Below are 25746 nucleotides of genomic sequence, written 5' to 3'. Positions count from 1 at the left end.
AACTCTCGTTATTTCCTATATATGGCTTTTGTGCTTTTATAGAATGGGAGTTGGTAAACCCATCCAAGGGCATGCACAGATTTTCAATACTTTATTATTATTATTATTATTATCCATATCTGCAATGCCTGTATTTTGGCATTTTTTTGCAGTCCACTTAGAATCCAATATGGAAATCAATGTTTTCTTTATTGGCATTGATTGTTTTGAAATTCAAATGGCATTAACATGCCTGTGTTTTAATTTCTGTAATAAATATGGCTGTCAAGCCAGGATCTTGATGGTTTATTGTGGGTATGTTGTTTACATGAAGAAATCTCTGTTACAAGTAAACAAAAATTCTAATAACTAATAATTATATTTTGAATTTAAATAGTATTTGTCTTGCGTTTACATTAATTATACACTCGAATAGAAAAAATTATAAGTTTCAGTCCTTTAAATGCGATTATATATATATTAGTGCTTTCAATCGATTAAAAAAATTAACTTATTAATCGCACGTCTAAAAATTTGTTATTTTTTTGTATACTGCAATTAACTTAATTGTATACTGCAATTAAGTTCATGATACACTACAGTGTGCTGTTGCATTTATTGAAGTTGTAGAAACTGCAGTATATACAATATAATACAATTTACTATAGTATGGTTCAAAAACTTTTTATTATTTACTATAAATACTATTACAACTTATTGAGTTGTATTGAGTCAACTTATATTGAGTCTTCGCTGAGGCCATCTTCCTGCCTAAACCACGGCGAATGAAGCTCTGCACAAGACTTTTGGCCAGCGGAAAAATTAAAATGGTCGTGCCCAACTGAGTCTGGTTCCCTCAAGGTTTTTTTTCTTCACTCCCATCAGGTGAAGTTTTTTTTCCCTCTCCGCTGTCGCCACTGCCTCGCATGGTTCAGGATTGGTAGAGCTACGCATCGATGAATTGGCTCTTCAGTGTTTGAACTCTCAGTAATGATTAAATCACACTGAACTGAGCTAAACTGAACTGAACTGAACTTAAACAGTAAAACCTGAACCACACTGTTCCAGTTACTATGACCATTTATGTGAAGCTGCTTTGACACAATCTACATTGTAAAAGCGCTATACAAATAAAGCTGAATTGAATTGAATTATTATTTCATGTGGGTAAATCGTATCTTTAGAACTGTATAACATCATTGAAAGCAGCTCCTACATAACTCATAACTGTTTCGTATATAAAAAAAAAAACTACAGAAACAGCTAGCACAGTCCTTAGCTTAGCTAACAGTATTGAACATATGGATAATTATTAAAAATAATAACTTACCGTCTGATTGCTCGAGGCCTCCAACAATATGAGCTGCCCAGTGTCCTTACGTACAAAAATGTCACATTTCATTGGCTGGCTCTAGCCAATAAACTGGCTTTGCTGCTCTTTTACTGGTATGTACATTTCCGTAGAAATAATGATATTAAAAAAAAATCTTTTCAAAAAATAGTTGAAGTAAACCCTAAATAATAAAACAATTGTAGAAATTATTCTTTTGCACCCCAGTCCCGTTGGCTGCTGGCATTGTTTATTGGTCAGGCATCAGCCAAAAAAACAGCTTCAAACCTGCCACGCCTCTCCCCCGCTTACAGAGATCACGGGAGATGTGTAGCAAAAGTCAGAGTGCGAGAGATTTGTAGTTGAACTGCTGAATCTGAGAGGTTGGTAGTGCTGACTTGTGGTTGTAAAGAGAAGATGCAGTCAAATTTGCCATGCACACACGTGTCTGTCATTTGTGCAAAATCGAGGGATTCAGCCAGTACCGCCACTCCCTATATGCAGAGTACGCAGGCTGCATAGGGCCTCAACTCCGGAGGGGGGCACCATCTCGGCTGCTCAAAAAAAAAGTATTGATACATTAATACAATTAATACAATACATTTAAAAAAATCATTTTATGACGGACGCATAAACAAACGTGACATAATTTTTTTGTGTACAGTATGTGCATAGCCGCGTGTGTGTGGCGAGGCCCGGTCCGTTTATCGTTGCCGCTACCAGCGGCATATAATTATAATTGATGCAAGTTGCAATGCCCGGTATAAGACAACAGCAGTCTGAAGCCAAGAAGAGGAAGAAAGTACAAGGTGAATCGCGTGCATCGCTTTCAGGTAAGCTCCACGAATCTGGAAAACTTCTTTTTGGTTGTACAAGAAAACTAGTGAGGCTAACGTTTAAACTTCACCACAACTGCTATGCATTGTGCTTTAGACATGACATGTTCTATGATTTTTCGCGTTTACCCCTCTTCCCCATGTTGCTGATAATTACACAAACTCAATTATTGTTATTAACTTGTACAATACTCTACAATTCTGCTTGAACACTAGCTACTGTACATACACATGCACTGCACAATTATTCCACTCTTATGCATTATTTATTATTATGTAGTTATTATGCTATATAATTATATATTACATCATTATTTGCAGACAGCAGTTATCAATGTTTATTGTTTTGTCTATTTCTATACATTTCTTATTGCTGCTGTTGTTATTGCTTGTATCACTGCAATGACAGTAAAGTCTCTTTAGTCTCTTTTGTCCATTACAGAATGAAATAACAAAACTGAGTAATATTCTGGGATTTCTGAACGATCAATAATATAAAATGAGTCAAGTTACTGTAAACCACAGACCAGAAACCATTTTTATTGCATGAATTAATTAATGATTATTTTTTTTGAATGTTAACAAAGTTTTTTGTTTAAAAATACAGTAATTAATTCTTCAAAAACACAAATGTCTTTGATTTATACTGAAAACAAGGGTCCGCTTTTGTCACCATAGATTACAGTGCAAAATAAGTCCACATTTTGATTGTAGTTTTGTAAACATTATGAAGAGTGCTCGACTAGCCCATTGTCTTAATGGTATGTCATGAGTTTTTTCTTTAAATGACTAATTTCTTCTGTATTGTACATGGAGGTCAATGCTGAAATTTGTCACAAAAGAAGATGAGGTGGCCTGACCAGCACAGCTCCAAAGACAAAAGCAGCTGAACAGGTACAAGTACAGGATGCAAAACTGAGAACCGTTCATCTCTACAGGTACAGACAGAGTTTATTCCTTATCTTTTGTAAATGTTTGAAATTGGGAATGCTTCTGCAGATGACATGTCAGTAAATATTTTGATGTAAACTATTATTTTGTAACAGACTAGATACATATTTGAATATTTAAGTATAATTTGAGTGTTTACATGCATATTTATGTACATAAAAAATAAATACATGTTTAAATGTGTGTGTTTTTGTTCCTCTATGGGGGCACCACCGTAAACTTTCGCATAGGGCACCCTTTTGGCCAGCAGCGGCCCTGGATTCAGCTGTTCACATCAGAGCTGTGAGTGTACATTTCACATACACATATTATTATCACAAGTGCTCACATTTAGATTTGCAAGTTCTCAAGTTTTTCTACAGATTTACCTTCATACTGTTGACAGTGTTTTTGATCTCCATTGGTAACGCGATCGGAAACACGTGATAGTTAGAATGGACAGCATGGCTGTGTCTCAGCTTGCTTGCAATCTGCTCTGGAGTCACGGGGCTGAAATCACTGCATGCCATTCATATCCCAGGCAGGCTTAATTGTGCCAGCCGACGCACTCTTATGGCAGCTTAGACTCCCAGGATAATGGAGACTTTACCCTGGCATGTTCCAGCTGATGTGGGCATGCTTCAGAGAAGCTCAGGATAACCTTCTGCTTCTCGCGAGTCTGCCCTTTGCCAGTTTATTCTTCCTTTCTCTGCACAGATGTGTTGGCTCTCAGCCTCCCCATTGAGCCTGCTCGCATAGACCCTGTGCATGGTCAGGGAGGATGAGGGGTAGGTCTCGCCTATTGCGCCTCCATGGCCCAACCGGATCAGAGTTTTCGAACACCCTCCTCATGATGGTCACTCTTTAATGATTTCCTTCGGGGAAGCACTTCCTTCTTAGGGACAGGGCACCCTCTGGCACCCACTTAGATTACTGGAACCTCCATGGGTGGTTTCTAGACAGAGCGTCGAAGACTTAGATGTCCTACCAGTGGTCAGGCTAGAGCACCCTTTATGAGGCATGCCTATGTCCTGAAGTGGAGTCTATCCACTGAGTGGTGAGCTTCTCATTAAAAAGAACACTGGATATTCCAAATCAGTGTTGTGTCATCCCACCTTCAGAATTTTGCACCACTGAAGGTTTGACATGCTGCCTGTCCACTCTCTATGATGCAGCGGATGGCAGCATTGTTTTGGCCTTTCCCCCCTCCTGGAGCTTATTTTTGCTTTCCAACTTTGTACATTTATTAAGAAATTCATTCATTCAATCATTTATTTTCTTTTCGGCTTAGTCCCTTTTATCAATCCAAACTCAACACAGAAACGTCAACTGACCCAGCCGAGGCTCGAACCAGCGGCCTTCTTGCTGTGAGGCAACAGCACTACCTACTGCCCCACTGCATCGCCTATTAAGAAATTATTTAATTGAAATTGGTGTGTTGTTGTGAAGGCAGGGAACTGATACACACCCAGTCCAACCAACCTTAAACTTTTCACTGTTGCTTTCTCACTCCTAGACCCATAATAGCAGGGACTAAACAGAGTAAACACTTGTCAACTTACTAAATGAAAAATATTGTCCATGTACTGTGTGAAAACCTTTTTTTGTTGTGACTTGTGAATGAGCAGTATTAGTATTAGTGATAATATTACAAAATCAGAATCAAAGATGTAAATGGACAGATGTCAGCATAAGCATGCTGCACAATGGACTGATACTATGAAAGCTGCATGCTGAAAGTGAGCTAAATCAGTGAGATCAGAGATAAATGTATCTGAATGTTCATCCCTGTGAGTCTTTGACCGAGATTATTTATATTTATATTGTTGACTAAGTTGTAAATAAACTAGACAAACAAATAGATGACCATCACAATTCATAACAAAGCCCCTACTACGCATAAAGTCTTTTAAACAAAAAAAAGTGTCTTACCTATTGTAAATCAACATTGTTTAACGTGAATGAGTAAACAGGGTGATTTTCAGATCATCTCGCGGCAAAAGTCTAGCCATTATCAATTAGCAAAAGCTGGATTTATACATATTTACATTATACATATATCTGCCTTTTAGCCTCATTTCAGTGACTTTTAAAAGTAAAAAATACTCATATCCATTTTTTTCACAAAAATATAATCATACTATTTATAACCATATTACTGTAGCACAGTTTGTTCTAAATACAGTGTTGTCAACTATTAGCATTAAATACATTAGAAGAAAAAAAACTTGCAGCATGCCCACATTTCTCCAGTGCTCCAAAACCCCCTCATGCCCCAGAGGGCTTAACAATTTATAATTTGAGCATCGATATAGCAATGTGTGTATCCTATATAGTCACATCTCAGAATTAGATTTTTAAAAACTATTAACACAATAATGACGATTTGATTGTTCAACTTCTGTACTTGAATATGATTTGATTCCCCAGAAAACCATAAAGCGTTGTTTATTTAATTTTTTTTTTCTTTGCTTTGTAATATTTATATATGCTTGTAAAATATTACAATTTATGCAGACACATAGAAAAAGACTTGATTATCTCAGTCAATCTAAATGAACAAAATGCCAAATAGAGCTATTCATCTAAGCTAAGTCATCTAGGGAAATTATATTCATATCACAGCAATAAATAAATAAATAAAAACTCCAATATCATGCAGCTCTACACAGCAGGGTTAATGCATTAATTTCCTACAATTTTTAACTGGGACAAAAACTTTGAATGAGCTTACCCAAGCAATTCCACCACATCCTCCAGTAAGTACTCTGTGACTGGAAATGTGTATCCAGGAATATGGATCATGGGACAATTATCTGTAGGAGGAAAAAAATGCCATTTTCAGTGGATTCTGATAGTGCATTATTGAATTGTTGATTCTCATTTTGATTTTCTGGCTTTACACCCTCTAATGCATTTTTTTGTCTTTATGCTAGTACTTCTGCTATGCTGCGTCAAGGAATAGTATGTTCTTCTGAAGAGTATTGTATTAGGTTAATAAATATTTCAAAACTGAAAGATAACCATTTCTATATTTTGAATAGTAAATACATAGTACCCTTTCAGTCAGTGTCTTTGAGTTATTTCTAAAACAGTTGAATGCTGATTCGGTTCGAACTTTTGTCACAGTAAATGTCCACTGGGTAGAATGTGGCATCAACTGCATCCTTCCCAACTTTGTTTGGCTCTAAAGTCACATACACCTTTTATACTCCTAAATGAGGAGTGGCTGCACATGTAGATTGAGCTCGCCAATTTCATAGGCGTGCCATTGGCCCATTTTCATACAATTCCGAGTAATTGGTCTTCAAAGCAAATCGTTGTTGGTCAACCTCAGACATAACATCTCTATTTCCTTGTTCAGGGAATGAGGGTTACATGCATAACTGAGATTCTCTCTAACTGCAGAACTATTTTTTGTTATTTTTTCCAAGTATCTGGAGATCTGCTATTTATGCATTTACTTCCATAAAACTGAATCATTATAGCCCATTACATTTAGGAATTACTCATAGTTTATGTCATCTCCAGATGGTTAAATAAGCTGTGGCCAGATCTTAACTAGAAACAAAAAGACAGAAAATATTAATTCAATTGCAATTGATTATTTTGCAATGACACCCAATTTGTGTTGAGAATTCAGGTCCTAAATATATGGCAATTTTGTCACTTACCTATCTGATCACCTCTTGTACCATGTGAATAACAGGCCTTTAATTTAAACAAATTATTTATTGTTGTTTGTAACTATGATGTGCTTAAGGCAGATTACACTTACTGTAACAGGTAGTACATGAAGTGTGAAATACTTTGCTATTGTAAATAAGATCAACCTTTCCTTTTCAGGTTTTAAGTAATAAGCTAAGAACTATCTTTTTGCTATCAAACCATTATAATTTGGGGGGAAACAATGTCAATATTTATTATTGTCATGTCTTTGTTTAAATTAATTTGTGGTTTGATTCATATGATTAGTAGTTTTATACATTTATTAATTGTGTTTTGTAAGCACATTGATCACCAGACAGTGTTACATGTGCTATATAAATCAAAAATCTTAACTAATTAAACAGAGAATTATATAAAAATGAGGTAATGCCAGGAATATTTTACAAACTCAAACCAGAAAAATTTGGGACAGTATGGAAAATGCCAACAAAAAAGAAATAAGTGATTTTTAAATTTGCTTTGACTTCTTTTTTATTGCATACAATTCAACAGCATATAATTGAATGTGTTTCTCATTATTATTATTATTATTATTATTATTATTATTATTATTATTGTTGTTGTTGTTGTTTTTAATAAACATCTATTCCAATTTTGTTCCAAGCAACACATTTCAAAAAACATTTACCACTTTGTAATGTTGCCATTATTGAGTGACGTCACTGGCGTCACTGTCTCCGTTCGGTCACACACTGTGTGCTTGAAGTGTGGACTTGCTATTTACTCGCAATTTAAATCTTAATCATTAAATTCTTCCTCATTCGCTAAGTATTTGTCTCTCCTACTTAGGGTGACCAAACCCTTAATACATTTATACAAACAAAACTGCTTTAAAAACGGTCTGTCCCTCGAGCATCCGCCTGTTGTTTGTAGCTTTAGCCTGCTAGCGCCGCTGGTCAGCTAAAGCTACCGACCTCTTTAACCATACACTTTTGACTTACTGGCTTTGCTCTTTACCCCGTAAAATGTCGCTTCCGTCTCTGTCCTTGTGTGCAGGAGAAGCATCGATGGAGGCATTGGAGCTGGAGCTGGAAGAAGTGGAGTCCCAGATCCGCGCGCTGGTGGTAAGACGGTCGCGGCTACGGGAACGACTTTTCGTCGTACCTAATGCTAAGGCCGTCTCATCACCTAAGGTACGTGGAAATTACAACCACATCATTCCCTCTACCTCAACCCCGCGTCCTTCTCTGTCCAGGCCCAGCGCACCCGGGGCGCGGCTCAGCCAGGCGTCGTTCACGCAGACACCCAGCTACCACGGCGCCTGGGTGCAGCCGCGCAAGGTGCTTCCCAGATCCCGGGGCAGAACGTCTCCGCCTGTGTTCGAGATCTCCACGGAGAACCGCTTCTCCCCTCTCCGCGAGTCGGGTCCCGATGTGGCCATCATCGGTGACTCGTTCGTTCGTCACGTCCGTGCCGCCTCCTTAAAAGGTAATAAAGTACGTACTTTCTGCTTTCCTGGTGCCCGTGTGAGAAATATTTCTACACAGATTCCAACCATCCTGGGCGCTGCCGAGAGCCCTGGTGCCGTTGTCCTCCACGTGGGGACAAACGACACCGGGCTCCGGCAGTCGGAGATCCTGAAGAAGGACTTCAGGAGCCTGATCGAGACGGTTCGACGCACCTCGCCCGCCACGCAGATCATCGTTTCTGGGCCGATTCCTACCTACCGCCGAGGAAATGAAAGGTTCAGTAGACTTTTAGCTTTGAATGAATGGCTAATAACATGGTGTAAAGAACAGAAATTGCTCTTTGCTAATAACTGGAATCTTTTCTGGGAGCGTCCTAGGCTCTTCCGTCCTGACGGCCTGCACCCCAGTCGAGCCGGAGCTGAACTCCTGTCGGACAACATCTCCAGACTACTTCGCACCATCTGACTAGCAGGTAAAAATTCACAAAATTCACACTATAGCCACCTAGACTCTCTTTCACCCCACTTAAACATCAGTAACGCATATCTGGCGAATCCTATAGAGACTGTGTCTGTTCCTCGTATTATTAGATTAAGAAATAAACGTACTGTGTGCTCCAGGAAAAATCTAGTAAGAATCAAACCAGAAAAACCAGTAGAAAGTGAAAATACAAATTTCGTAAAACTTGGTCTCCTAAACATCAGGTCACTTGCACCTAAAGCACTTATCATTAATGAAATAATAACAGAAAACAATCTTAATGCACTCTGTCTCACTGAAACCTGGCTGAAACAAAATGACTATATTAGCTTAAATGAAGCAACTCCTCCAGGATTCTTATATAAACATGAGGCTCGTCAAACTGGTCGTGGTGGTGGAGTTGCATCAATCTTTAGTGATTTCCTTAATATTAAACAGAGAAACGGACTTATGTTTAGCTCCTTTGAAGTATTATCGCTTAATGTTCAGCTTCCAGATACTATACAAAAACCTATGTTATCTCTCGCTTTAATCACCATATATAGACCCCCAGGACCCTATGTCAAATTTCTAAAAGAATTTTCTGATTTTATTTCTGACTTACTAGTCAAAACTGATAAAATGCTAATTGTAGGTGACTTTAACATCCACATAGATGACGCTAATGATACATTAGGGCTCGCGTTTATGGATTTAATACACTCATTTGGGATAAAGCAAAACGTTGTGGGTCCAACCCATCGCTTAAAGCATACATTAGATCTAATTCTGTCTTATGGAATCGAGGTTATTGACGTAGACATTATACCACAAAGTGATGATATTACAGATCACTACCTCTTACTATATAAGCTATGTTTACCTGAAATCAGCAAACCCGCTCCAATACTCCGCCCTAGTAGAACTATTGTTCCGTCAACTAAAGATGAATTTATAAATAACTTACCTGATCTCTCTCTATTTCGTAATGCACCCACAAACTCAAATGATCTTGATGTAGTAACCAGCAGTATGGATGCCATCTTTACTAGCACACTAAATACTGTGGCACCCATCAAATTAAAAAAGGCTAGAGAGATTAAAACTATACCATGGTATAATAGTCATACTCGTGCGCTCAAAACAGCAACCCGCGCCCTGGAACGTAAATGGAAAAAAACTAATTTAGAGGTCTTTAGAATTGCGTACAAAGACAGTATGTCCAGCTATAGGAGGGCTCTAAAATCTGCCAGGACCGAGCACCTGCGCAAACTGATAGAAAATAATCATAACAATCCTAGATTTTTATTTAACACCATCTCTAAATTAGCAAATAATCGGTCATCCTTGGAACAAACTACTCCACCGCAAATTAGTAGTGATGATTTCATGAATTTTTTCAGTAATAAAATAGAAGGCTTTAGACAGAAAATAGGAGATGCCAAACTTTCTGCACCGGCTTATACTCCAAATCCTGTAAATATTTCATTAAATCATAATAATAACCTACACTGCTTCAAAATCATAGAACATGAAGAGTTAGTAAAAATTATAAATAGCTCTAAACCAGCTACGTGTATGCTGGACTCAATTCCAACAAAATTACTGAAAGAGCTGCTACCTGCTATAGGAGAACCTCATCTTAACATTATCAACTCTTCTTTATCTATAGGCCATGTTCCAAACTCTTACAAGCTAGCTGTTATTAAGCCTATTATTAAGAAACCGCAACTAGACACCAACAACTTAGCTAACTATAGGCCTATTTCTAATCTTCCATTTATGTCTAAAATACTAGAAAAAGTTGTTTCCACTCAATTATGCTCTTTTCTGCAGACGAACAATATTTTTGAAGTGTTTCAGTCAGGTTTCAGGGCTCACCACAGTACAGAAACCGCCTTAGTGAAAATAACCAACGATTTACTCTTAGCTGCTGACCGAGGGTGCGTCTCGCTATTAGTTTTACTCGATCTTAGTGCGGCATTTGATACCATTGACCACAATATCCTCATAAATCGCTTAAAGTCTACAGGTGTCCAGGGACAGGCTCTACAATGGTTTAAGTCATACTTAACTGACCGCTACCAGTTTGTGAATCTTAATGGACAGCCTTCACAAATCTGCCCAGTAAAGTATGGGGTGCCTCAAGGATCAGTTTTAGGCCCTTTACTGTTTACAATTTACATGCTACCTCTGGGAGACATTATTAGAAGACATGGGATCAGCTTTCACTGCTATGCAGATGATACTCAATTATATATTTCCACTAAACCTGACGAGACGTCTGAACTTTCTAAACTAACTGAGTGTTTCAAAGACATCAAAGACTGGATGACCAACAATTTTCTTCTCTTAAACTCAGACAAAACAGAATTATTACTTATTGGGCCTAAATCTTGCACACAGCTGATCTCGCAACTCAATTTACAATTAGAGGGATACAAAGTTAGCTTTAGCTCTACTATAAAAGATTTGGATGTCATATTAGACAGCAATCTAACTTTTAAAAACCATATATCCCATGTCACAAAAACTGCCTTCTTTCATCTGAGAAATATCGCTAAATTACGAAATATGCTATCCATCTCAGATGCAGAAAAGCTAGTCCATGCTTTTATGACTTCGAGACTGGATTACTGTAATGCTCTTTTTGCTGGCTGCCCAGCATCCTCTATTAACAAACTTCAATTAGTACAAAATGCAGCAGCCAGAGTTCTGACCAGGTCTAGAAAATATGATCATATAACCCCAATTTTATCCTCCTTACACTGGCTGCCTGTTAAATTTCGTATTGAATTTAAAATATTACTTCTCACCTATAAAGCTCTAAATAATCTAGCTCCTGTTTATCTAACCAACCTTCTGTCTCGCTACGAACCAACTCGCTCCTTAAGATCTCAAAATTCAGGGCTTCTGGTAGTACCTAGAATAGCAAAATCAAGTAAAGGAGGTCGAGCCTTCTCTTTCATGGCTCCTACACTCTGGAATAGCCTTCCTGATAATGTCCGAGGCTCAGACACACTCTCCCAGTTCAAAACTAGATTAAAGACCTATCTGTTTAGTAAAGCATACACTCAATGCATCACCTAGCGGGTTCCACACTAGCTTCTGCATCTTGCTTATATACACTATGAACAGCAGCTACGCTAATTATTCTCTTTATTCTCTATTTTCACCTGGGGATACTCATCCCGAGGTCCTCAGATTAGGCGGAGTCACTGATTGGATCCAAGACCAGCGACGTGATGATCCCAAGGATTCCATATCCGGGACCAGGCCATATCCTGAGCTGCTGCTGCGCTGATGGTCGTGGCGAGTGGAGAACATGTGTCTGATTCCAGCGACGCTCAAGGGACAGACGAGTCTTCATTGAGGCCATCTTCCAGCATAAACCACAGCGAATGAAGTTCTGCACAAGACTTTTGGCCAGCGGAGAAATTAAAATGGTCGTGCCCAACTGAGTCTGGTTCTCTCAAGGTTTTTTTTTTCTTCACTCCCATCAGGTGAAGTTTTTTTTCCCTCTCCGCTGTCGCCACTGCCTCGCATAGCTCAGGATTGGTAGAGCTACGCATCGATGAATTTGCTCTTCAGTGTTTGAACTCTCAGTGATGATTAAATCACACTGAACTGAGCTAAACTGAACTGAACTGAACTTAAACACTAAAATCTGAACCACACTGTTCCAGTTACTGAACCACACTGTTCCAGTTACTATGACCATTTATGTGAAGCTGCTTTGACACAATCTACATTGTAAAAGCGCTATACAAATAAAGCTGAATTGAATTGAATTGAATTGAATTCCTTTTCACATCAATTTAAAAAATGTTTAGGGACTAAAGACACCAAGTGATTTAGTGTTTCAGGGGTAATCTTGTCCCATTCTTCCTTAAAAAGTCTTAAGGCAGGCAAAAGTATGAGGTCTTCATTATCTCATTTTGCATTTCAAAATGTGTCAGACATTCTCTATTGGTAACAGGTCAGGACTGCAGACATGCCAGTCAAGTACATGAATCAGACCACAGTTGCTCAGCTTAGGCTAGCGCACTTGTCCTATATGCCCTTAAGTTCCTCCAGAATCCTTGAATTATGTAATGCATTGTTAAAGATTAAATATCCAAATGCCTTCTTATCTTGCTTCGAGGAGAAATGTTTTTAAACGTTACAATAATTTTCTCACATATTTGTTGTTTCAAATCTCTTGATTTAAACACTTTACCTGATTACTAGCCCTTAATTGCTCCTGTCACAACTTTTTTTTTTTTTTAAATGTGTTGCAGGTCTGAATCACAGGATATTATGAATATTTACAAATGAAATTAAATTTACCAGACAAAACATGAAATATATTGTGTTCATATTGTTTACATTGACATATAAAGCAAATTGGAAATATAATGTGAACAGAGTAAATTTGACTCACTTCTTTCTTTTTTATTTGCATTTTCCATACTGGCCCAACTTTTTCTGATTTGGGGTTGTAATTAAACACCTCAATTCAGAGTTATGACTTATATTCTCTTACTGAAATACTTGCTGAATTTCTCAGCATTAAGTGTGGCACTCATGAGGACTACTTTTAGGTCATCACGAGCAGTTAACAGGTCCTTCACGATGGTGATAAGAATATCAGACTGAACACTCCTCTCATGAATTTCATCCAGGACCAGATGGGTTATGCTAGAAAGATATCTGGAAAAAAATAAAAACAAGAGAAAAAAAAAAAAACTGAGCACATAAATGCAGGCATTTCATTATGTTTGTAATTGTACACTGAAGTCACAATTCGGTAGGCACCTCGATAGGTTCAGTGTGTTTTAACCTGCCCAATGCCAGTTTAGTCAAATACATTTCAGCACTCCGGGTTGCCTTAGTGGAAAACCATGCGTTTCATTCATTTATTCAGAAAGGTTCAAAAAGCATAAATGCGACCTCCTGTGCACAGTAGCAGACTTCAAAATAAGACAGATTCAGTTCAAAATGAGGTTTTTAATTAGCAAATAATATAACTACAAATATTTTGAACGTAAACATTACGTTAGCAGGTTAAATTGTGTGCTAACCACACGCTTTGTGATAAGATAAACAGGGATAAGCAATTTGGCTGTTTGTACAAGACAAAACACGACATAATTTTTAATACAGCCATTCAATGGCACAGAATATTTTTAATCTATTTTATACATAAACCATCTTTAACGTTATTAAATGTACATGCTAAATCACTCAAATGTGCTCTAAAGTTTAATTTCAAACCGTTTTTTTTTTCAAGATTTGAGGTGAACTGTCTGCTCCTTTCAATATATCACAATAAATGTCATGTAAAAAGGCATTTAAATTCACATTTTTAGCATTTAACTCTGAATTATAAAGCACATGAGGTGTACCTGAGGGGATTATTGTCATAATCTTTTGTTGTTCACATGTGAGAAATAGAAGCCAATTCTAATATTTCTAATATTCGAGGTGTTGGTAAGGACAAAAACTCCTTTTAATATGGAAAATATTCTTTCTATCGCATGCTGTTGCTTTTATTTACACAGTTTAAATCACTCGCTCCTGTCCTCAGCCTGTGCTTGCGTTTGTTTTGATCTAGAAGTGCAATGCCGAGTTCAACTACTGGGTGTTAAACATACATACTGCACCGTTGAGCTCAGTACTCACCTAAAATAATAGAAAATAATAATTATATATTAAAATGTATGATTCAGTAAGCTGAAATACTGAAACTGAAATAAACTAAAATACCTTAATAAAAATGCTAGATAGAGGTCCACTCATAACAGCTGATGCACTAGACAACATCTTTTCAGTGTGTGTAGTGAAGAGACTCATACTGACTAGCAAGCACAAGATGAGACAGAATCTTATATTTCCATTGTTTTTAGTTAAACACTGAAGGACGTGCGTGACCATTATACATTTGTGTCTTAATCGGTGACTCCATAGACATGTCACCATAGACATTATAATAGAAAACTAGACACTTTTAGCCATGCGAATAAACATTTTATTTCTGAATGGATGAGAATTATAATGACACCTTAGCAATATTTCTTTATGGCAACATATATTTAAAGTTGTCATGGACATTGCACAAGAGGTTATTGAAACAGAGAAAATAAGGGAAGCAGTATAGGGCACTTACGGATCTGAGTGAAGCCACTGAAGAATAACACCTGTTGTACAATACAACAATGAGCCTTGCTTCCGAGGTAACCGACTGAAAGCAATGACAGAGAGTGGAAGGGGTGAATACTAGGACAAATAAAATAGTGGAAAAAATGTGAGGGTAAAATTTCACTTCAATTACAATTAGGGATGCCACAAACTAATATTTTTTTATGTAGATCAAAATGATTGATTATTTAACTTATTTAAATGACTATTTTATTGGAATAATATATTTTATAATCAATATTTTAAGAATTTTCACACACACACAAACACACACACACACACACACACACACTCACACACACGCGCACACACGCACGCACGCACGCACAGCTATAAATATAAAGTATTGTTACATTTTATTCAATAATTGCAAACATAGACTTATCTTTGAACTTTCATGAAAGGCAAACAGTGGAAAATTATGTTTTGTTAGTGTTGTTAATTGGTTCATGCCAAATTTGCCAAAAAAATCGTAAAGTTTATTGTTTTATTCTATTTTTAATAGATTGCAAAATCATACTTGAGGCTATAAAGTAATGGCCAAAACTGTTGGCACTCCTGGAATTTTTCCAGAAAATAAACTGGTTCTCACAGAAAAGTATTGCATTAAATCAGTCACTTCCTATTAACATCAATAAGCTTTTTACACCTCTCACCCAGAAATTTGCACCACTTTTCCTTTGCAAACTCCTTCATGTCTCAAATTGGAAGAGTGCCTTTTCACAAGAGCAATTTTAAGATCTCTTCACAGGTGTTTAATGAGATTTGGATCTGGACTCATTGCTGGCCAATTCAGAACTCTCCAATGCTATGTTGGCATCAATTTCTGTGTGCTTTTTGGAGTATATTTGGGATCATTGTCCTGCTGGAAGACCCAAGATCTTAGATGCAAAACCTGCTTTCTGACACTGGGCCCTACACCTCAACTTAAAATACTTTGATAATCCTTAGATTTCATGATGCATTGCACAAAGTCAGCAAAACAGAGGCAGAGGCAGCAAAAAAACAAAACATCTTTGAACCTCCATTATATTTGACTGTAGATACTGTGTTCGTTCCTTTGTAGGCCTCAATCTATTTCGCTAAACAGTAGAATGATATGCTTTACCCAAAAGCTCTATCTTGGTCTCGTCTGTCCACAAGACATTTCCCTAGAAAGAATTTGGCTTACTCCAAGTACATTTTGCCAAACTGTATGTCTCGCGTCAGCGATGGAGTTCTCCTGGGTCTCCTGCCATAGCTTTTTATTTCATTTAAATGTCGAGAGATGAAATTGACACCGACTAATTTACATGAACACCATTAATTAAATTATTTGCCTTAATCTGAATAAGGAAATAATATGATTAGGGTGTTACTGTTTTTTTTTTTTTTTTTTCCTTTTTGTATGGTAAAAGACAATGCACATTATGTTATTGATGTAAACTTAGGCTAAAACTTACCATTGATAAATGTGACCTACTTCAAGCAGATCACTTAAAGTATAATAAAAATAATGTTGCCACAGGACATAAATTAAGTCCCGCAAGTTTATTTTTAATAATTTAGTTTCAGTTCTGTTCAGTTTTTTTTCTCAAAACGTCTGTTCTTCTTTAAAGTAAAATTGTTTTTTTGTTGTTGTTGTTTTACTTGTAATGGCTCTTGTAATGGAGAGCACCTTCAAAAATCTCAATCTCATGGCTCATTCTTCACGAATATAGAATTAAAATAATGGCGCGTTAGGTTCATTGTGCTACCCCCGGGTGCAACCAACAAAAGTTGTGCATTTTAGTTTAACTTTTTGAGCGTTAAAAGCAGTTCGGTGTTAGTTTTTATTTAAATATATCAAGGCTAAACTAAACAGCGCATTCTCTCCGCCTCCTCGTTCATAACCAGCAGGACGCACTGCTGAAGCAGGCAATAGAGACACTCCATCATTCATAATCTTAGCTGATGTTTCGGAGTCGAAAGAATATATTAAAGAGAATTGTTCTTTTAACAGTCCTGATATGTTTAATCTTTTTTTTTTCTTTTTTTCCTGTCATTTTCCTTCAGCGAGTTATATTTTTTAAAGCTGTTTGATTCTTTTAAAACCGAAAGCAGAGCCCGTCAATTGGTGTTTTTCCATAAGATACTCCTTTGTGAATTGTTTTATTTTATGAGTAAAATCTTTAATGTGTTTTTAAATAGTTTTATTCCATTCAAAGCAGCACCTATATGCAAATTTATCCTCGAAACGTGGCATAGGACCGATGCAAGTCATGTGTCGCATAAATGACTTTTTTTTCCTGCGTGTGCGCGATCAATTTCTGATCCTTTTGCACAAAGGTTTAAATAAAATAAAAAAACGTCATTTAATTACTTTCGATGTGCTAAAATATTTGTTAAATGAATGTTCTTTTAAAAAAAGCATATGCACATATTACAATTGTAAAACAGACTAAAATGCATGGTCTAATCAGAAATAAAGGAAATTAGTTATATTTCATTATTTAATGCGTAAAATAGGCTTGTCTTTTTATAAACTGAGTTTAATTGATTTGAAACTTTTAATTGCATTTTTACGTCCTGTAAATAATAAAAGTTGCATCAGATTGATGAAAACGAATCTTAATACCTGCAAACAGGGCCACCACAGTTACTTTTTTTTCACTGACTGGCATGAATGGCAAACGCGTCAGAAAAAAAACTGCTGAATCTCTGCGAATATTTGGTTAACTTATAAAACAAATGTCTGGTTTAATGATGTTAGTAATCCAAAGAAAAATGCAAAGCAGAATTCTCCTGAACTCATTAACCCACTGATGACAGCCAGGGAATCACTGGCCCACCACGTTCTTGCGAACATATTTTATTTATCAAAGGTATTATTTCATTGACCTGAACATAACCATTTATAATATAATTATTAACCCATCGTCTAAAGCAGGCAACACTCTATTCAGCTATGTTCTGTGTTTTTACGTAAAAATATATTCGTTTTGGCGAATGCTTGGAGCGTAATATAGATATTTAAAATAACACGTAGTTCAGTTCAGAAGTTGTTGTGCATAGAAACATTCATTTTCATAAGGTCCCATATTTAATGCGGTTTGCTTTTTAAACGCATAGGTTGTTATGCCATCCGTCCTACGTCAGAGTTTTGGATTTTGTGTATTCATGTTTGTGAAAAACACTTAAGAGTGGAGACCCCTTCCCCCTTCTCATAACCAAAAGCTTGTCTGTCAGGTGTTAATGGGCATCAGTGAGGCCGAAATCATGTCGCGTTTTCACTGTAGGGCTAGTAGCTTGCAGCATGTCACGCAAACCCTGGCCCCAGAACGTCCCCGGAATTAAACGTCACAACCCGCTCACTTCAGCGGAAATTGGGCAGATTAACCACACCATACCATCACGAGAGCATTAAAATAAAAGACAACCGAAACAAACAAATGACACACTGTACAGCAATAGGCCTACATAATAGCCTATCGCACGGGCCTGTGTGTTTCATTTACTCAACGACCGACTCATCGAACATCGAGTGGTCTCCGTTAATAACTCGGTAGAAAATGTATTTTATAACATCCTCATTTTGATAGACGTAGTCAACCATTCAGCCCAAATGCTCTGGAGGGACCTAAAACATAATAATAGGCTATTCCTTATAGGCTATATGACACTTAGATGTTGCATATTATTCTGTAATCTTAAGGAAAGTGTTAAGTAGACTATTTAAGCACAGAGCAAGTAATAAAACAGCATATATTTCGTTGCGCTCAGCAGCTTTTCACTAATAAAGCTCTTCATGTAAATTTCCTTTTTCAATTTTAGCACGTCATATAAAAACATCAACGCTTGTTTGTGGACACATAACACACTTATTTTTGTAGTTTTCTCTGATGTGTTTTTAAAATGGCACTGCACAGCTGGTTAACAGAATAAAGGTCGCAGTTCATGCGTTCACTAACCCCAAAAATGCTTTGTTTGCATGATTTGATTATTATCATCGTATCCAAATACTTTATAAATAATAGGCTATCTTAAACCTTCTCTGGTGTTTACTGTTTTTAGAGAATATCTAAAATCGTTTTTTTTTTTTAAAAAAGCCTTTGTAAAATGCATTTGTTTAATATGGCTTTAAAGGTTTCATTTATGTAGGCTGTAAAGGCCTACCTTGTTGCTTTTGCTTGTTTTATATTGGTTTATTTATTTAATGCGATTTTATTATATCCGATATTTGTAATTCTTTAAATTATATTTCAATATGGCTTAGGCTATTTTATAAAGATATGACACTATTGTTTTGAGTCTACAAAAGGGGACACGTAAAGTTTTATGTCTTTCTGTTGTATTCATATTGTGTATTATCAGCAAAATAAATAACAAAAAGAAGGAAGCTGCTCGCAGCTTAACAGAGCTTTGAAGGGAGCGCTCATTTGCTCAATCTCTCACACACACATATGCAGGCATCTAAACATGAACAAACACACCGTTTAAACTTGACAAAAACTCTTGAAAACCTTTAGTCTGGTGTGTCTTTAATATGGTGTAAAGATTATTATGCGTTATTGAAACATCAAGGGGGACGCAGCAAAGTCACTAATAAATTAAAATTGTATTATTATTAAAACGGAAACATAACGGCAATTATAATCAAAAAGACCCCAGCCTATAAGGCTAGATGTTTTCTTTCCCTTATTTATTAATTTATTTGTTCATGTGTTTGGCGCATGTAACTCGTGTGAAATTGGAAAACTAGTGTAATGACGGCAAGCCATCTTTCCCTGACTCGGGGCAAAGTCAGCCTCTCCTTTCACTCCGCCCCGAAGCCCCAGCTGGCCCTCCTGGCATCCTCTGTGTAAACATATGCTGGATAAGTTGACAGTTCATTCCGCTGTGGCAATTACAGACTAATAAAGGGACTAAGCCGAAAAGAAAATGAATGAACGAATGAATTGATAAATAAATAATAATAATAAAATAAAAATAAGATAATTACACACAAATGCTGCGTAAGTGGCCTTCTTTATTTTTAAAGATGGTACATTTGAATAACCTCTGCCACTTCCCCTACCTCAAACCTGAAAGTTGCAGAGAGAACTATAGCCCATTTACACCTTGATGCCTTAGCCTCAATAGCAAAAGTTCATAGCCCATTTACACCAAGACAGTGCAAGTTTAGCGGAAGAATGTCAAATCAGAATCACGCAGATGAAGCACACTAGCTACTACTATCATGAAACTATTAAAATGGCATTGGCATAACTTTGTTTATTTGCAGCAGCTTTTTTTTGCGCAACAGAAATGCGGCGTTGAGAAGTAATAAATAATAAATAAAAGCAGAGTTAATAGTGACGTGATTCAAATGATGGATCTGCGACAGAGAAACTAGGGGTTTTGGGAAACAATCATCACTATATCCTTTTTCCCCCCCAAACTATGCATAGTTCAGCCGCAAGTTACTGTACGTCTTTGTTTGGGAAAGCACAGGTCCGCTGGTGCCGCACGCCTCTTTCTCTGGGCCAAAGCGAGGTGATTTTAAAAATAGTAAGGATATAGATTAATTAAATATTCACCAAAAGAGACATTTATTTCATTCCTCACTATGCATTTCATCTGATAGGCTAATCTTTATAGCTTATTTAAACACATATTGTCAAAACCCACACATGTATGAAAATGAAAATGGCATTTATGTTATTATTAGACTCCGATTTGTTATTTGTTTCCTAGGCTATTTTCACATTTGAGGTGCTTTATTGGCATGACAAATAACTGTACATTCATATTGCCAAAACAGTGCAGCGTCACTGCGTACAAAGACAGTGCAAAAAAGGGCAGTAGTGCAAACAATTATGAATATAACATGTAATAAAGAAAATAAAATAAAGAAAATAGAATAATACAAATAAAAATAGAATCAGGATAAAGGTAATGATAGTAGCCTATTATCAAAAGTAAGTCCACAAATAAGGATTCCAGTATTTGTGTGTTGGAGATAGTGGAGCAGGTATTGTTGGTTGAACGCACAACTAACGCGCTCTGTGCTGGACTTTACACCTGCTTTGGTGCAGGCATAAATGCGCATGCAGTGTAGGCGCTCTCTAAACTCACACTGGAGAAAACTGGACTAGTGGATATCACGAAGACACGCTGCTTAATTTATTTCATGTTTTGCTTAACTAATTCTTTGAATAAAACTATTGAGCTATAAAGGGAAAAAATGCAGAAGAAATTTGCCGTTATATTAATTTTAGCACAGCTGCCAGTCATTTTCACATTAGTTTTTCAGTTAGGGATTAATATTAAAGTAGCCTAATAAAAATGTCTATACTATAAATAATATTATAATTTATTATATCCATTATTATTATTATTATTATTATTACTATTATTATTATTATTAAGCTAAAAAATTGACAAAACGCAGAACCCTTAAAAATATTTGCTTTCATTTTGACATGGCTAGTTTACAGTTAAGTAAAAAAAAAAACATCCCATTCTACAGCAGCAGTCAAGTTAGGACACTTAAAAATGCCTTTTGTGTTTAAAGGTGATAGACCTGCGAAGTTATGTTTACAGTGTTATAAAAAAAAGGTAGGCTATTTAGTGCGTGTGGATTTACCGCGGATCCACCCCATGCGCTGCAGGCTGAATAATATAGGTAGACAGGCTTTCTGTTTGGCTACACTAATGCCTAAAAATGTAACTAATAACACATTAATTTTAGTAACTATTTTTAAAATGGCATTTAACATTTAAATAATTTTTTTTAAAATTTAATTTAACATTTAAATACAATTTAAAACATTTATTTTTTCCTCGCTGATTTTGGTTGGGTAATGAAGCGTGATGACTCAGATATGATCTAGTTTAGCTTGCATGTGTAGGCATATTTTTACGTTTTTACCTAAAACTTTAAACATTTATAATATTTAAAATAAAACGGAAAGAAATAAGGAAACTAACACAATTTAAACCACTTGTTTGGTGCTTAAACCATTATCTTTCTGCGAATTCAGTCATCAGGTCAAGTGCGATGGGATTGCGCCCTTGCGCCCTCAGTTATGATATCCTGCCGGGGGGCCTGCTATAGCGAAACTTTATTGTTTGAGAAGAAACAAAAGCGGAAACTGTGGATGAAAACCTGGCTGGGAAGATGGCGATAATATAAATTTTCTATTCTTCAACGAGAAAAAAAATTAATAATAATAAAATTAAAAGAAATAAAAAAATTAATTAAAAAAAAAAAAAAAAAAAAATCGCAGACACGACACAATGTCGGCGTTTATTATACAACGCAGGTCGTGTTTACGATCATTAATATTAACAACAAACATTAATAGCATATCACTACTCTCGCTTTAGACATTACCTTTTAGAGTTTGTTCTTGTCGGCGCAATATAAGTTTATTACCCAAGTAGCCTACCTAAGTTAATTTATATTTCATGTAAAAATTAAGAAATAAAAAAAGACCGAAGTGTTATGCTAAATATTCGTACAAACGAACATGTTTGTTGTTTAACTTTCGTTGATAAAACAACACAATGCAGCTTATAATAATGTTTGAAAAAAAACTGTTTGAAAAAAAAAACGCGTCTCTCCGACTTTTGTTTTCTATTCATATTTTAACATGTTGACTTTGTTCGGTTTAAGTGGAGGCTTATTTGAGATTACAATGTTTCCAGCAGCACTGAGACGGTGTGCCTGTAGCGCATGCAGATACTTTTTCGCAACCGTGGCAAAGAGGGTATCTTGCTCCGCCGCCTGCATTTCTCGGAAACCAGCTCTACATTGCGTAGCGGCGCGTTCAACTACCAAATATGCTGCTCCATTTCTCATCAACGTCTACTATTTATCAGTTTCTCCTTTGTATTTGGCCATTTTTGAAAAGGCCTCTCCTGCCATACCTGGCTGACTAGCTTGGCATTTGCGTTCATTAGATGACACCGGAGATGGCTCCGCATGTCATGGCTCTGGAGGTTCGACGTGTTTGTCCATTTAACACTTATTTTTCTAAACAAGCCCTACAAATAGCTTCATCCTAATTATTGATTCGCCTTTCTCGTTCGCCACGAATCCAAAATGTTTCCAGATTTGCGATGTAATATAAGTTTTCAAGCGAGGTTCATGGCTGAACTTGAACTTGCTGTATCACGTGTTAACGTTATATTCCTAAATGTAGTAGGCTACTTGGCAACAAAACAGAAAATGTGTGTTCTAGAGTGATTGTCGTCACGGTGACCGTCACAGCCCTTACATAAGACATTGCATACATTTGCATACATGTTTTATAAGCTATAAAATGAAAGCCTCAGTATGGTGCGGAGTTATCATTATACAAAAATCAAGAAAATCTTTGGATTTGTTTGATTCGTAGATTGTAGGCTATTTTAAAAGCTGATATTATATAAGAACTATTAATAACTGTAATTAAAAAAAAATTATAATAAAATAAAATAAAAAAGGGGTTTGTTGGTTGCAGCCCACCCTAAATCATCAGCCTGCTTTTTAAGTTTATGAAGCGGCTCCAGACAGCACAGAGGTGATCTGCATCAGCGCTGGTTAATGTCAACTCTGTGTGAAACTGTGACCAGAAATATCCTTCTTTCATTTTGCTTCTTTGGCAAAATGCGTCTGTAGAAACGTGTGTTTGCATGTGTTACCATACCAAGAGTTAACAAATATTTGTTGTATTTAGGGGCCGATCACAAAGCGCACGCCTTTATGTTCCAAAAACGCGCGGTGCACCGCGCTGCCTTTTATGGTTGACAAGAAAAAAAGAAGCCCTGCGCTCTTTATATGTCACTAGAAAACGACTGAATCAGCTGGTGTGCGCGAGTCGAGTTGCTGTCGATGTTATAATTGTAATTTTAATAATATTGTGATATTCAAGATCTATAAATACAGTTCTGGATAACTTAAACAGCAACCACAAGTCTCTCCTCCATCTTTAAAAGTTTGCCATACTCACATTGACAACCCAAACCCCGCTGTCACCTCAACAGAAACCCTGCAGTGCTTTCATTTGACTGAACAATAAAACAGAGGTAACACACTTTTTCTGCTCGAGCACACAGCGCGCAACGGCAAAACTTGAAGCGCGCAGAGCGAGCATAAGCAGAGCGTAAAACACTGGCGGCCGTCAGTAAACCATTAAACAGATGCCCCCCTATGCAGCCAAACTTTAAAATTGTATAAAGCATATTTTAATCATTTAACTGATACCATTCATCGGTTACAAACGCGCCCTTTCGGTTATTGCTTAATCGATTATTTTGAGCATCCCCAACAAAATCGCATGTGCAACCACAATTTTTTTTTTTCTCACGGCCGTACGCCGGAGATTCGGCATGGTGCCGGAATACTTTAAGCCCTGGTAAGATCATGTTTATTACTAAGAAAACTAAATCAAAATTATATTTTAATTGAACACATCTGATCACATAAGGTACGCACAGAAAAGTCTGTTTAGTGTTGTGAAAAGGCAAAGCTGATTATCTGTGGTTAAAGTGCCACCCAGCGGTCAAAAGCTGCTGGCGCACCGTCGCCGCGGTATGAATGGTGGCAAAAGGAACACATTGAAGTAGTAACATCTGTATATATATATATATATATATATATATATATATATATATATATATATATATATATATATATATATATTAGCGCTGTCAAAATTAACGCGTTAACGCATGCGATTAATTTTAAATAATTAACGCGTTAAAAAAAATTAACGCAATTAACGCAGTTCAGGTTTTTTTACTTCCTGTTGTGGTGGACGTGTGTTCAGCATGCAATAAATGTGGATAAGACCAAGGAAGCACTTTTTGAAGGCAAGTTCCAGTATAAAACAATTAGTTGCATCACAGGTTATCCAGAGTTTCATGCTATTTCGAGTGTTTCATTTTTAACTTTCGACATCAGTTGTAAGTTGATACCGCATGGCGAACAGAAAGAAAATGCTCCGCATTTCGTGACTCGGTGTTCCTTTAAGGTAAGGTTCCTTTTAAGGCTACACGGTAGAATTTTAATAAGAGTATTATCTTAATCATATTAAAATCGGAGTATTGGTGTCTTATGTGAATGTACTCAGAACATCTGGTGAAGTCGCGAGCTGTCAAAGACAGGGCATTACTCTGCCTTTCAGCATGCGCCCTCCAAGTTCAGCGTGTTTCCTCATTAAACGCAACGAAAGCGTATGCTTCGCGTTGTTGTGTCAGAATCCTTGTGAAATTCAGTAATACTTTAGGACGCTTAGTTTAAGCAAATTTGATGAACGTGATAATGCGTGTTGAATCTGAGGGGAGTCGCTCCAGTATGGAAGGCCGTTGGGGCCAAAACGTCTGCAGCGCGTTGTGTGTGTCTGTCTGTGTGTGTGTCTGTGTCAGGCCTGTTGAGGGGTGTCAGGGGTGGAGTGAGCGACGTATCTGAGTAGGGGCGAGAGGGGTGTGCAATGTATTTAACGACCGGTTTGCAAGAAATTATCATTCATTTGCGGGCATTTGGGAGTCTCTGTGCACTTGCGGGATACTCATAGCAACTGGATGAATGTAAAGGAGTATTAAGCAAAATTGTTTCTACTCTATAATTAATGTTCTCAACTCACAGCAATAAAACTTTACAATTAGTGCAACAGTTTGTATTCTATAGTTTATTATTATAACTTTTCATTTTCCATATCTGCAATTCCTGTATTTTGGCATTTTTTGCAGTCCACTTAGAAACCAACATGGAAATCAATGTTTTCTTTATTGGCATTGATTGTTTTAAAATTTAATTGTCATTAACATGCCTGTGTTTTAATTTCTGTAATAAATATGGCTGTCAAGCCAGGATCTTGATGGTTTATTGTGGGTATGTTGTTTACATGAAGAAATCTGTGTTACAAGCAGTGTTGTACAAGTTACTTCCAAACTGTAATACATTACA

The 25746-nt window shown here is 36.7% G+C and overlaps 2 protein-coding genes across 8 annotated transcripts in view; one reads left to right on the top strand and one right to left on the bottom strand.

The window, feature by feature from the left end:
* LOC137488299 (uncharacterized) overlaps window positions 1-13076 on the top strand; it is a 50364-nt gene extending 37288 nt beyond the window's left edge. For 2 of the 5 annotated variants that reach the window (XM_073929801.1, XM_073929803.1), the window contains exon 3: window positions 7801-13076. In XM_073929801.1, the coding sequence (XP_073785902.1) occupies window positions 7812-8678 (867 nt within the window). In that variant the 5' untranslated portion in view covers window positions 7801-7811 and the 3' untranslated portion in view covers window positions 8679-13076. Of the gene's footprint in view, window positions 1-1737; window positions 3379-7455 lie in introns of those variants that run through there. The other 3 variants (XM_073929802.1, XM_073929804.1, XM_068214917.2) reach the window with 3 other exon arrangements.
* Window positions 1-25746, bottom strand: part of dhx36 (DEAH (Asp-Glu-Ala-His) box polypeptide 36) — a 237055-nt gene that overhangs the window by 154797 nt on the left and 56512 nt on the right. For all 3 annotated transcript variants that reach the window (XM_073929461.1, XM_005159207.6, NM_001128544.2), the window contains 3 exon segments: window positions 14821-14895; window positions 13198-13364; window positions 5810-5891 (listed from right to left, as the gene is read on the bottom strand). In XM_073929461.1, coding sequence (XP_073785562.1) covers window positions 5810-5891; window positions 13198-13364; window positions 14821-14895 — 324 coding nt within the window.

Source organism: Danio rerio, chromosome 18, assembly GCF_049306965.1.
Source record: "Danio rerio strain Tuebingen ecotype United States chromosome 18, GRCz12tu, whole genome shotgun sequence".
Lineage (NCBI taxonomy): Eukaryota > Metazoa > Chordata > Actinopteri > Cypriniformes > Danionidae > Danio > Danio rerio.
This window is presented reverse-complemented; position numbering and strand designations above follow the sequence as displayed.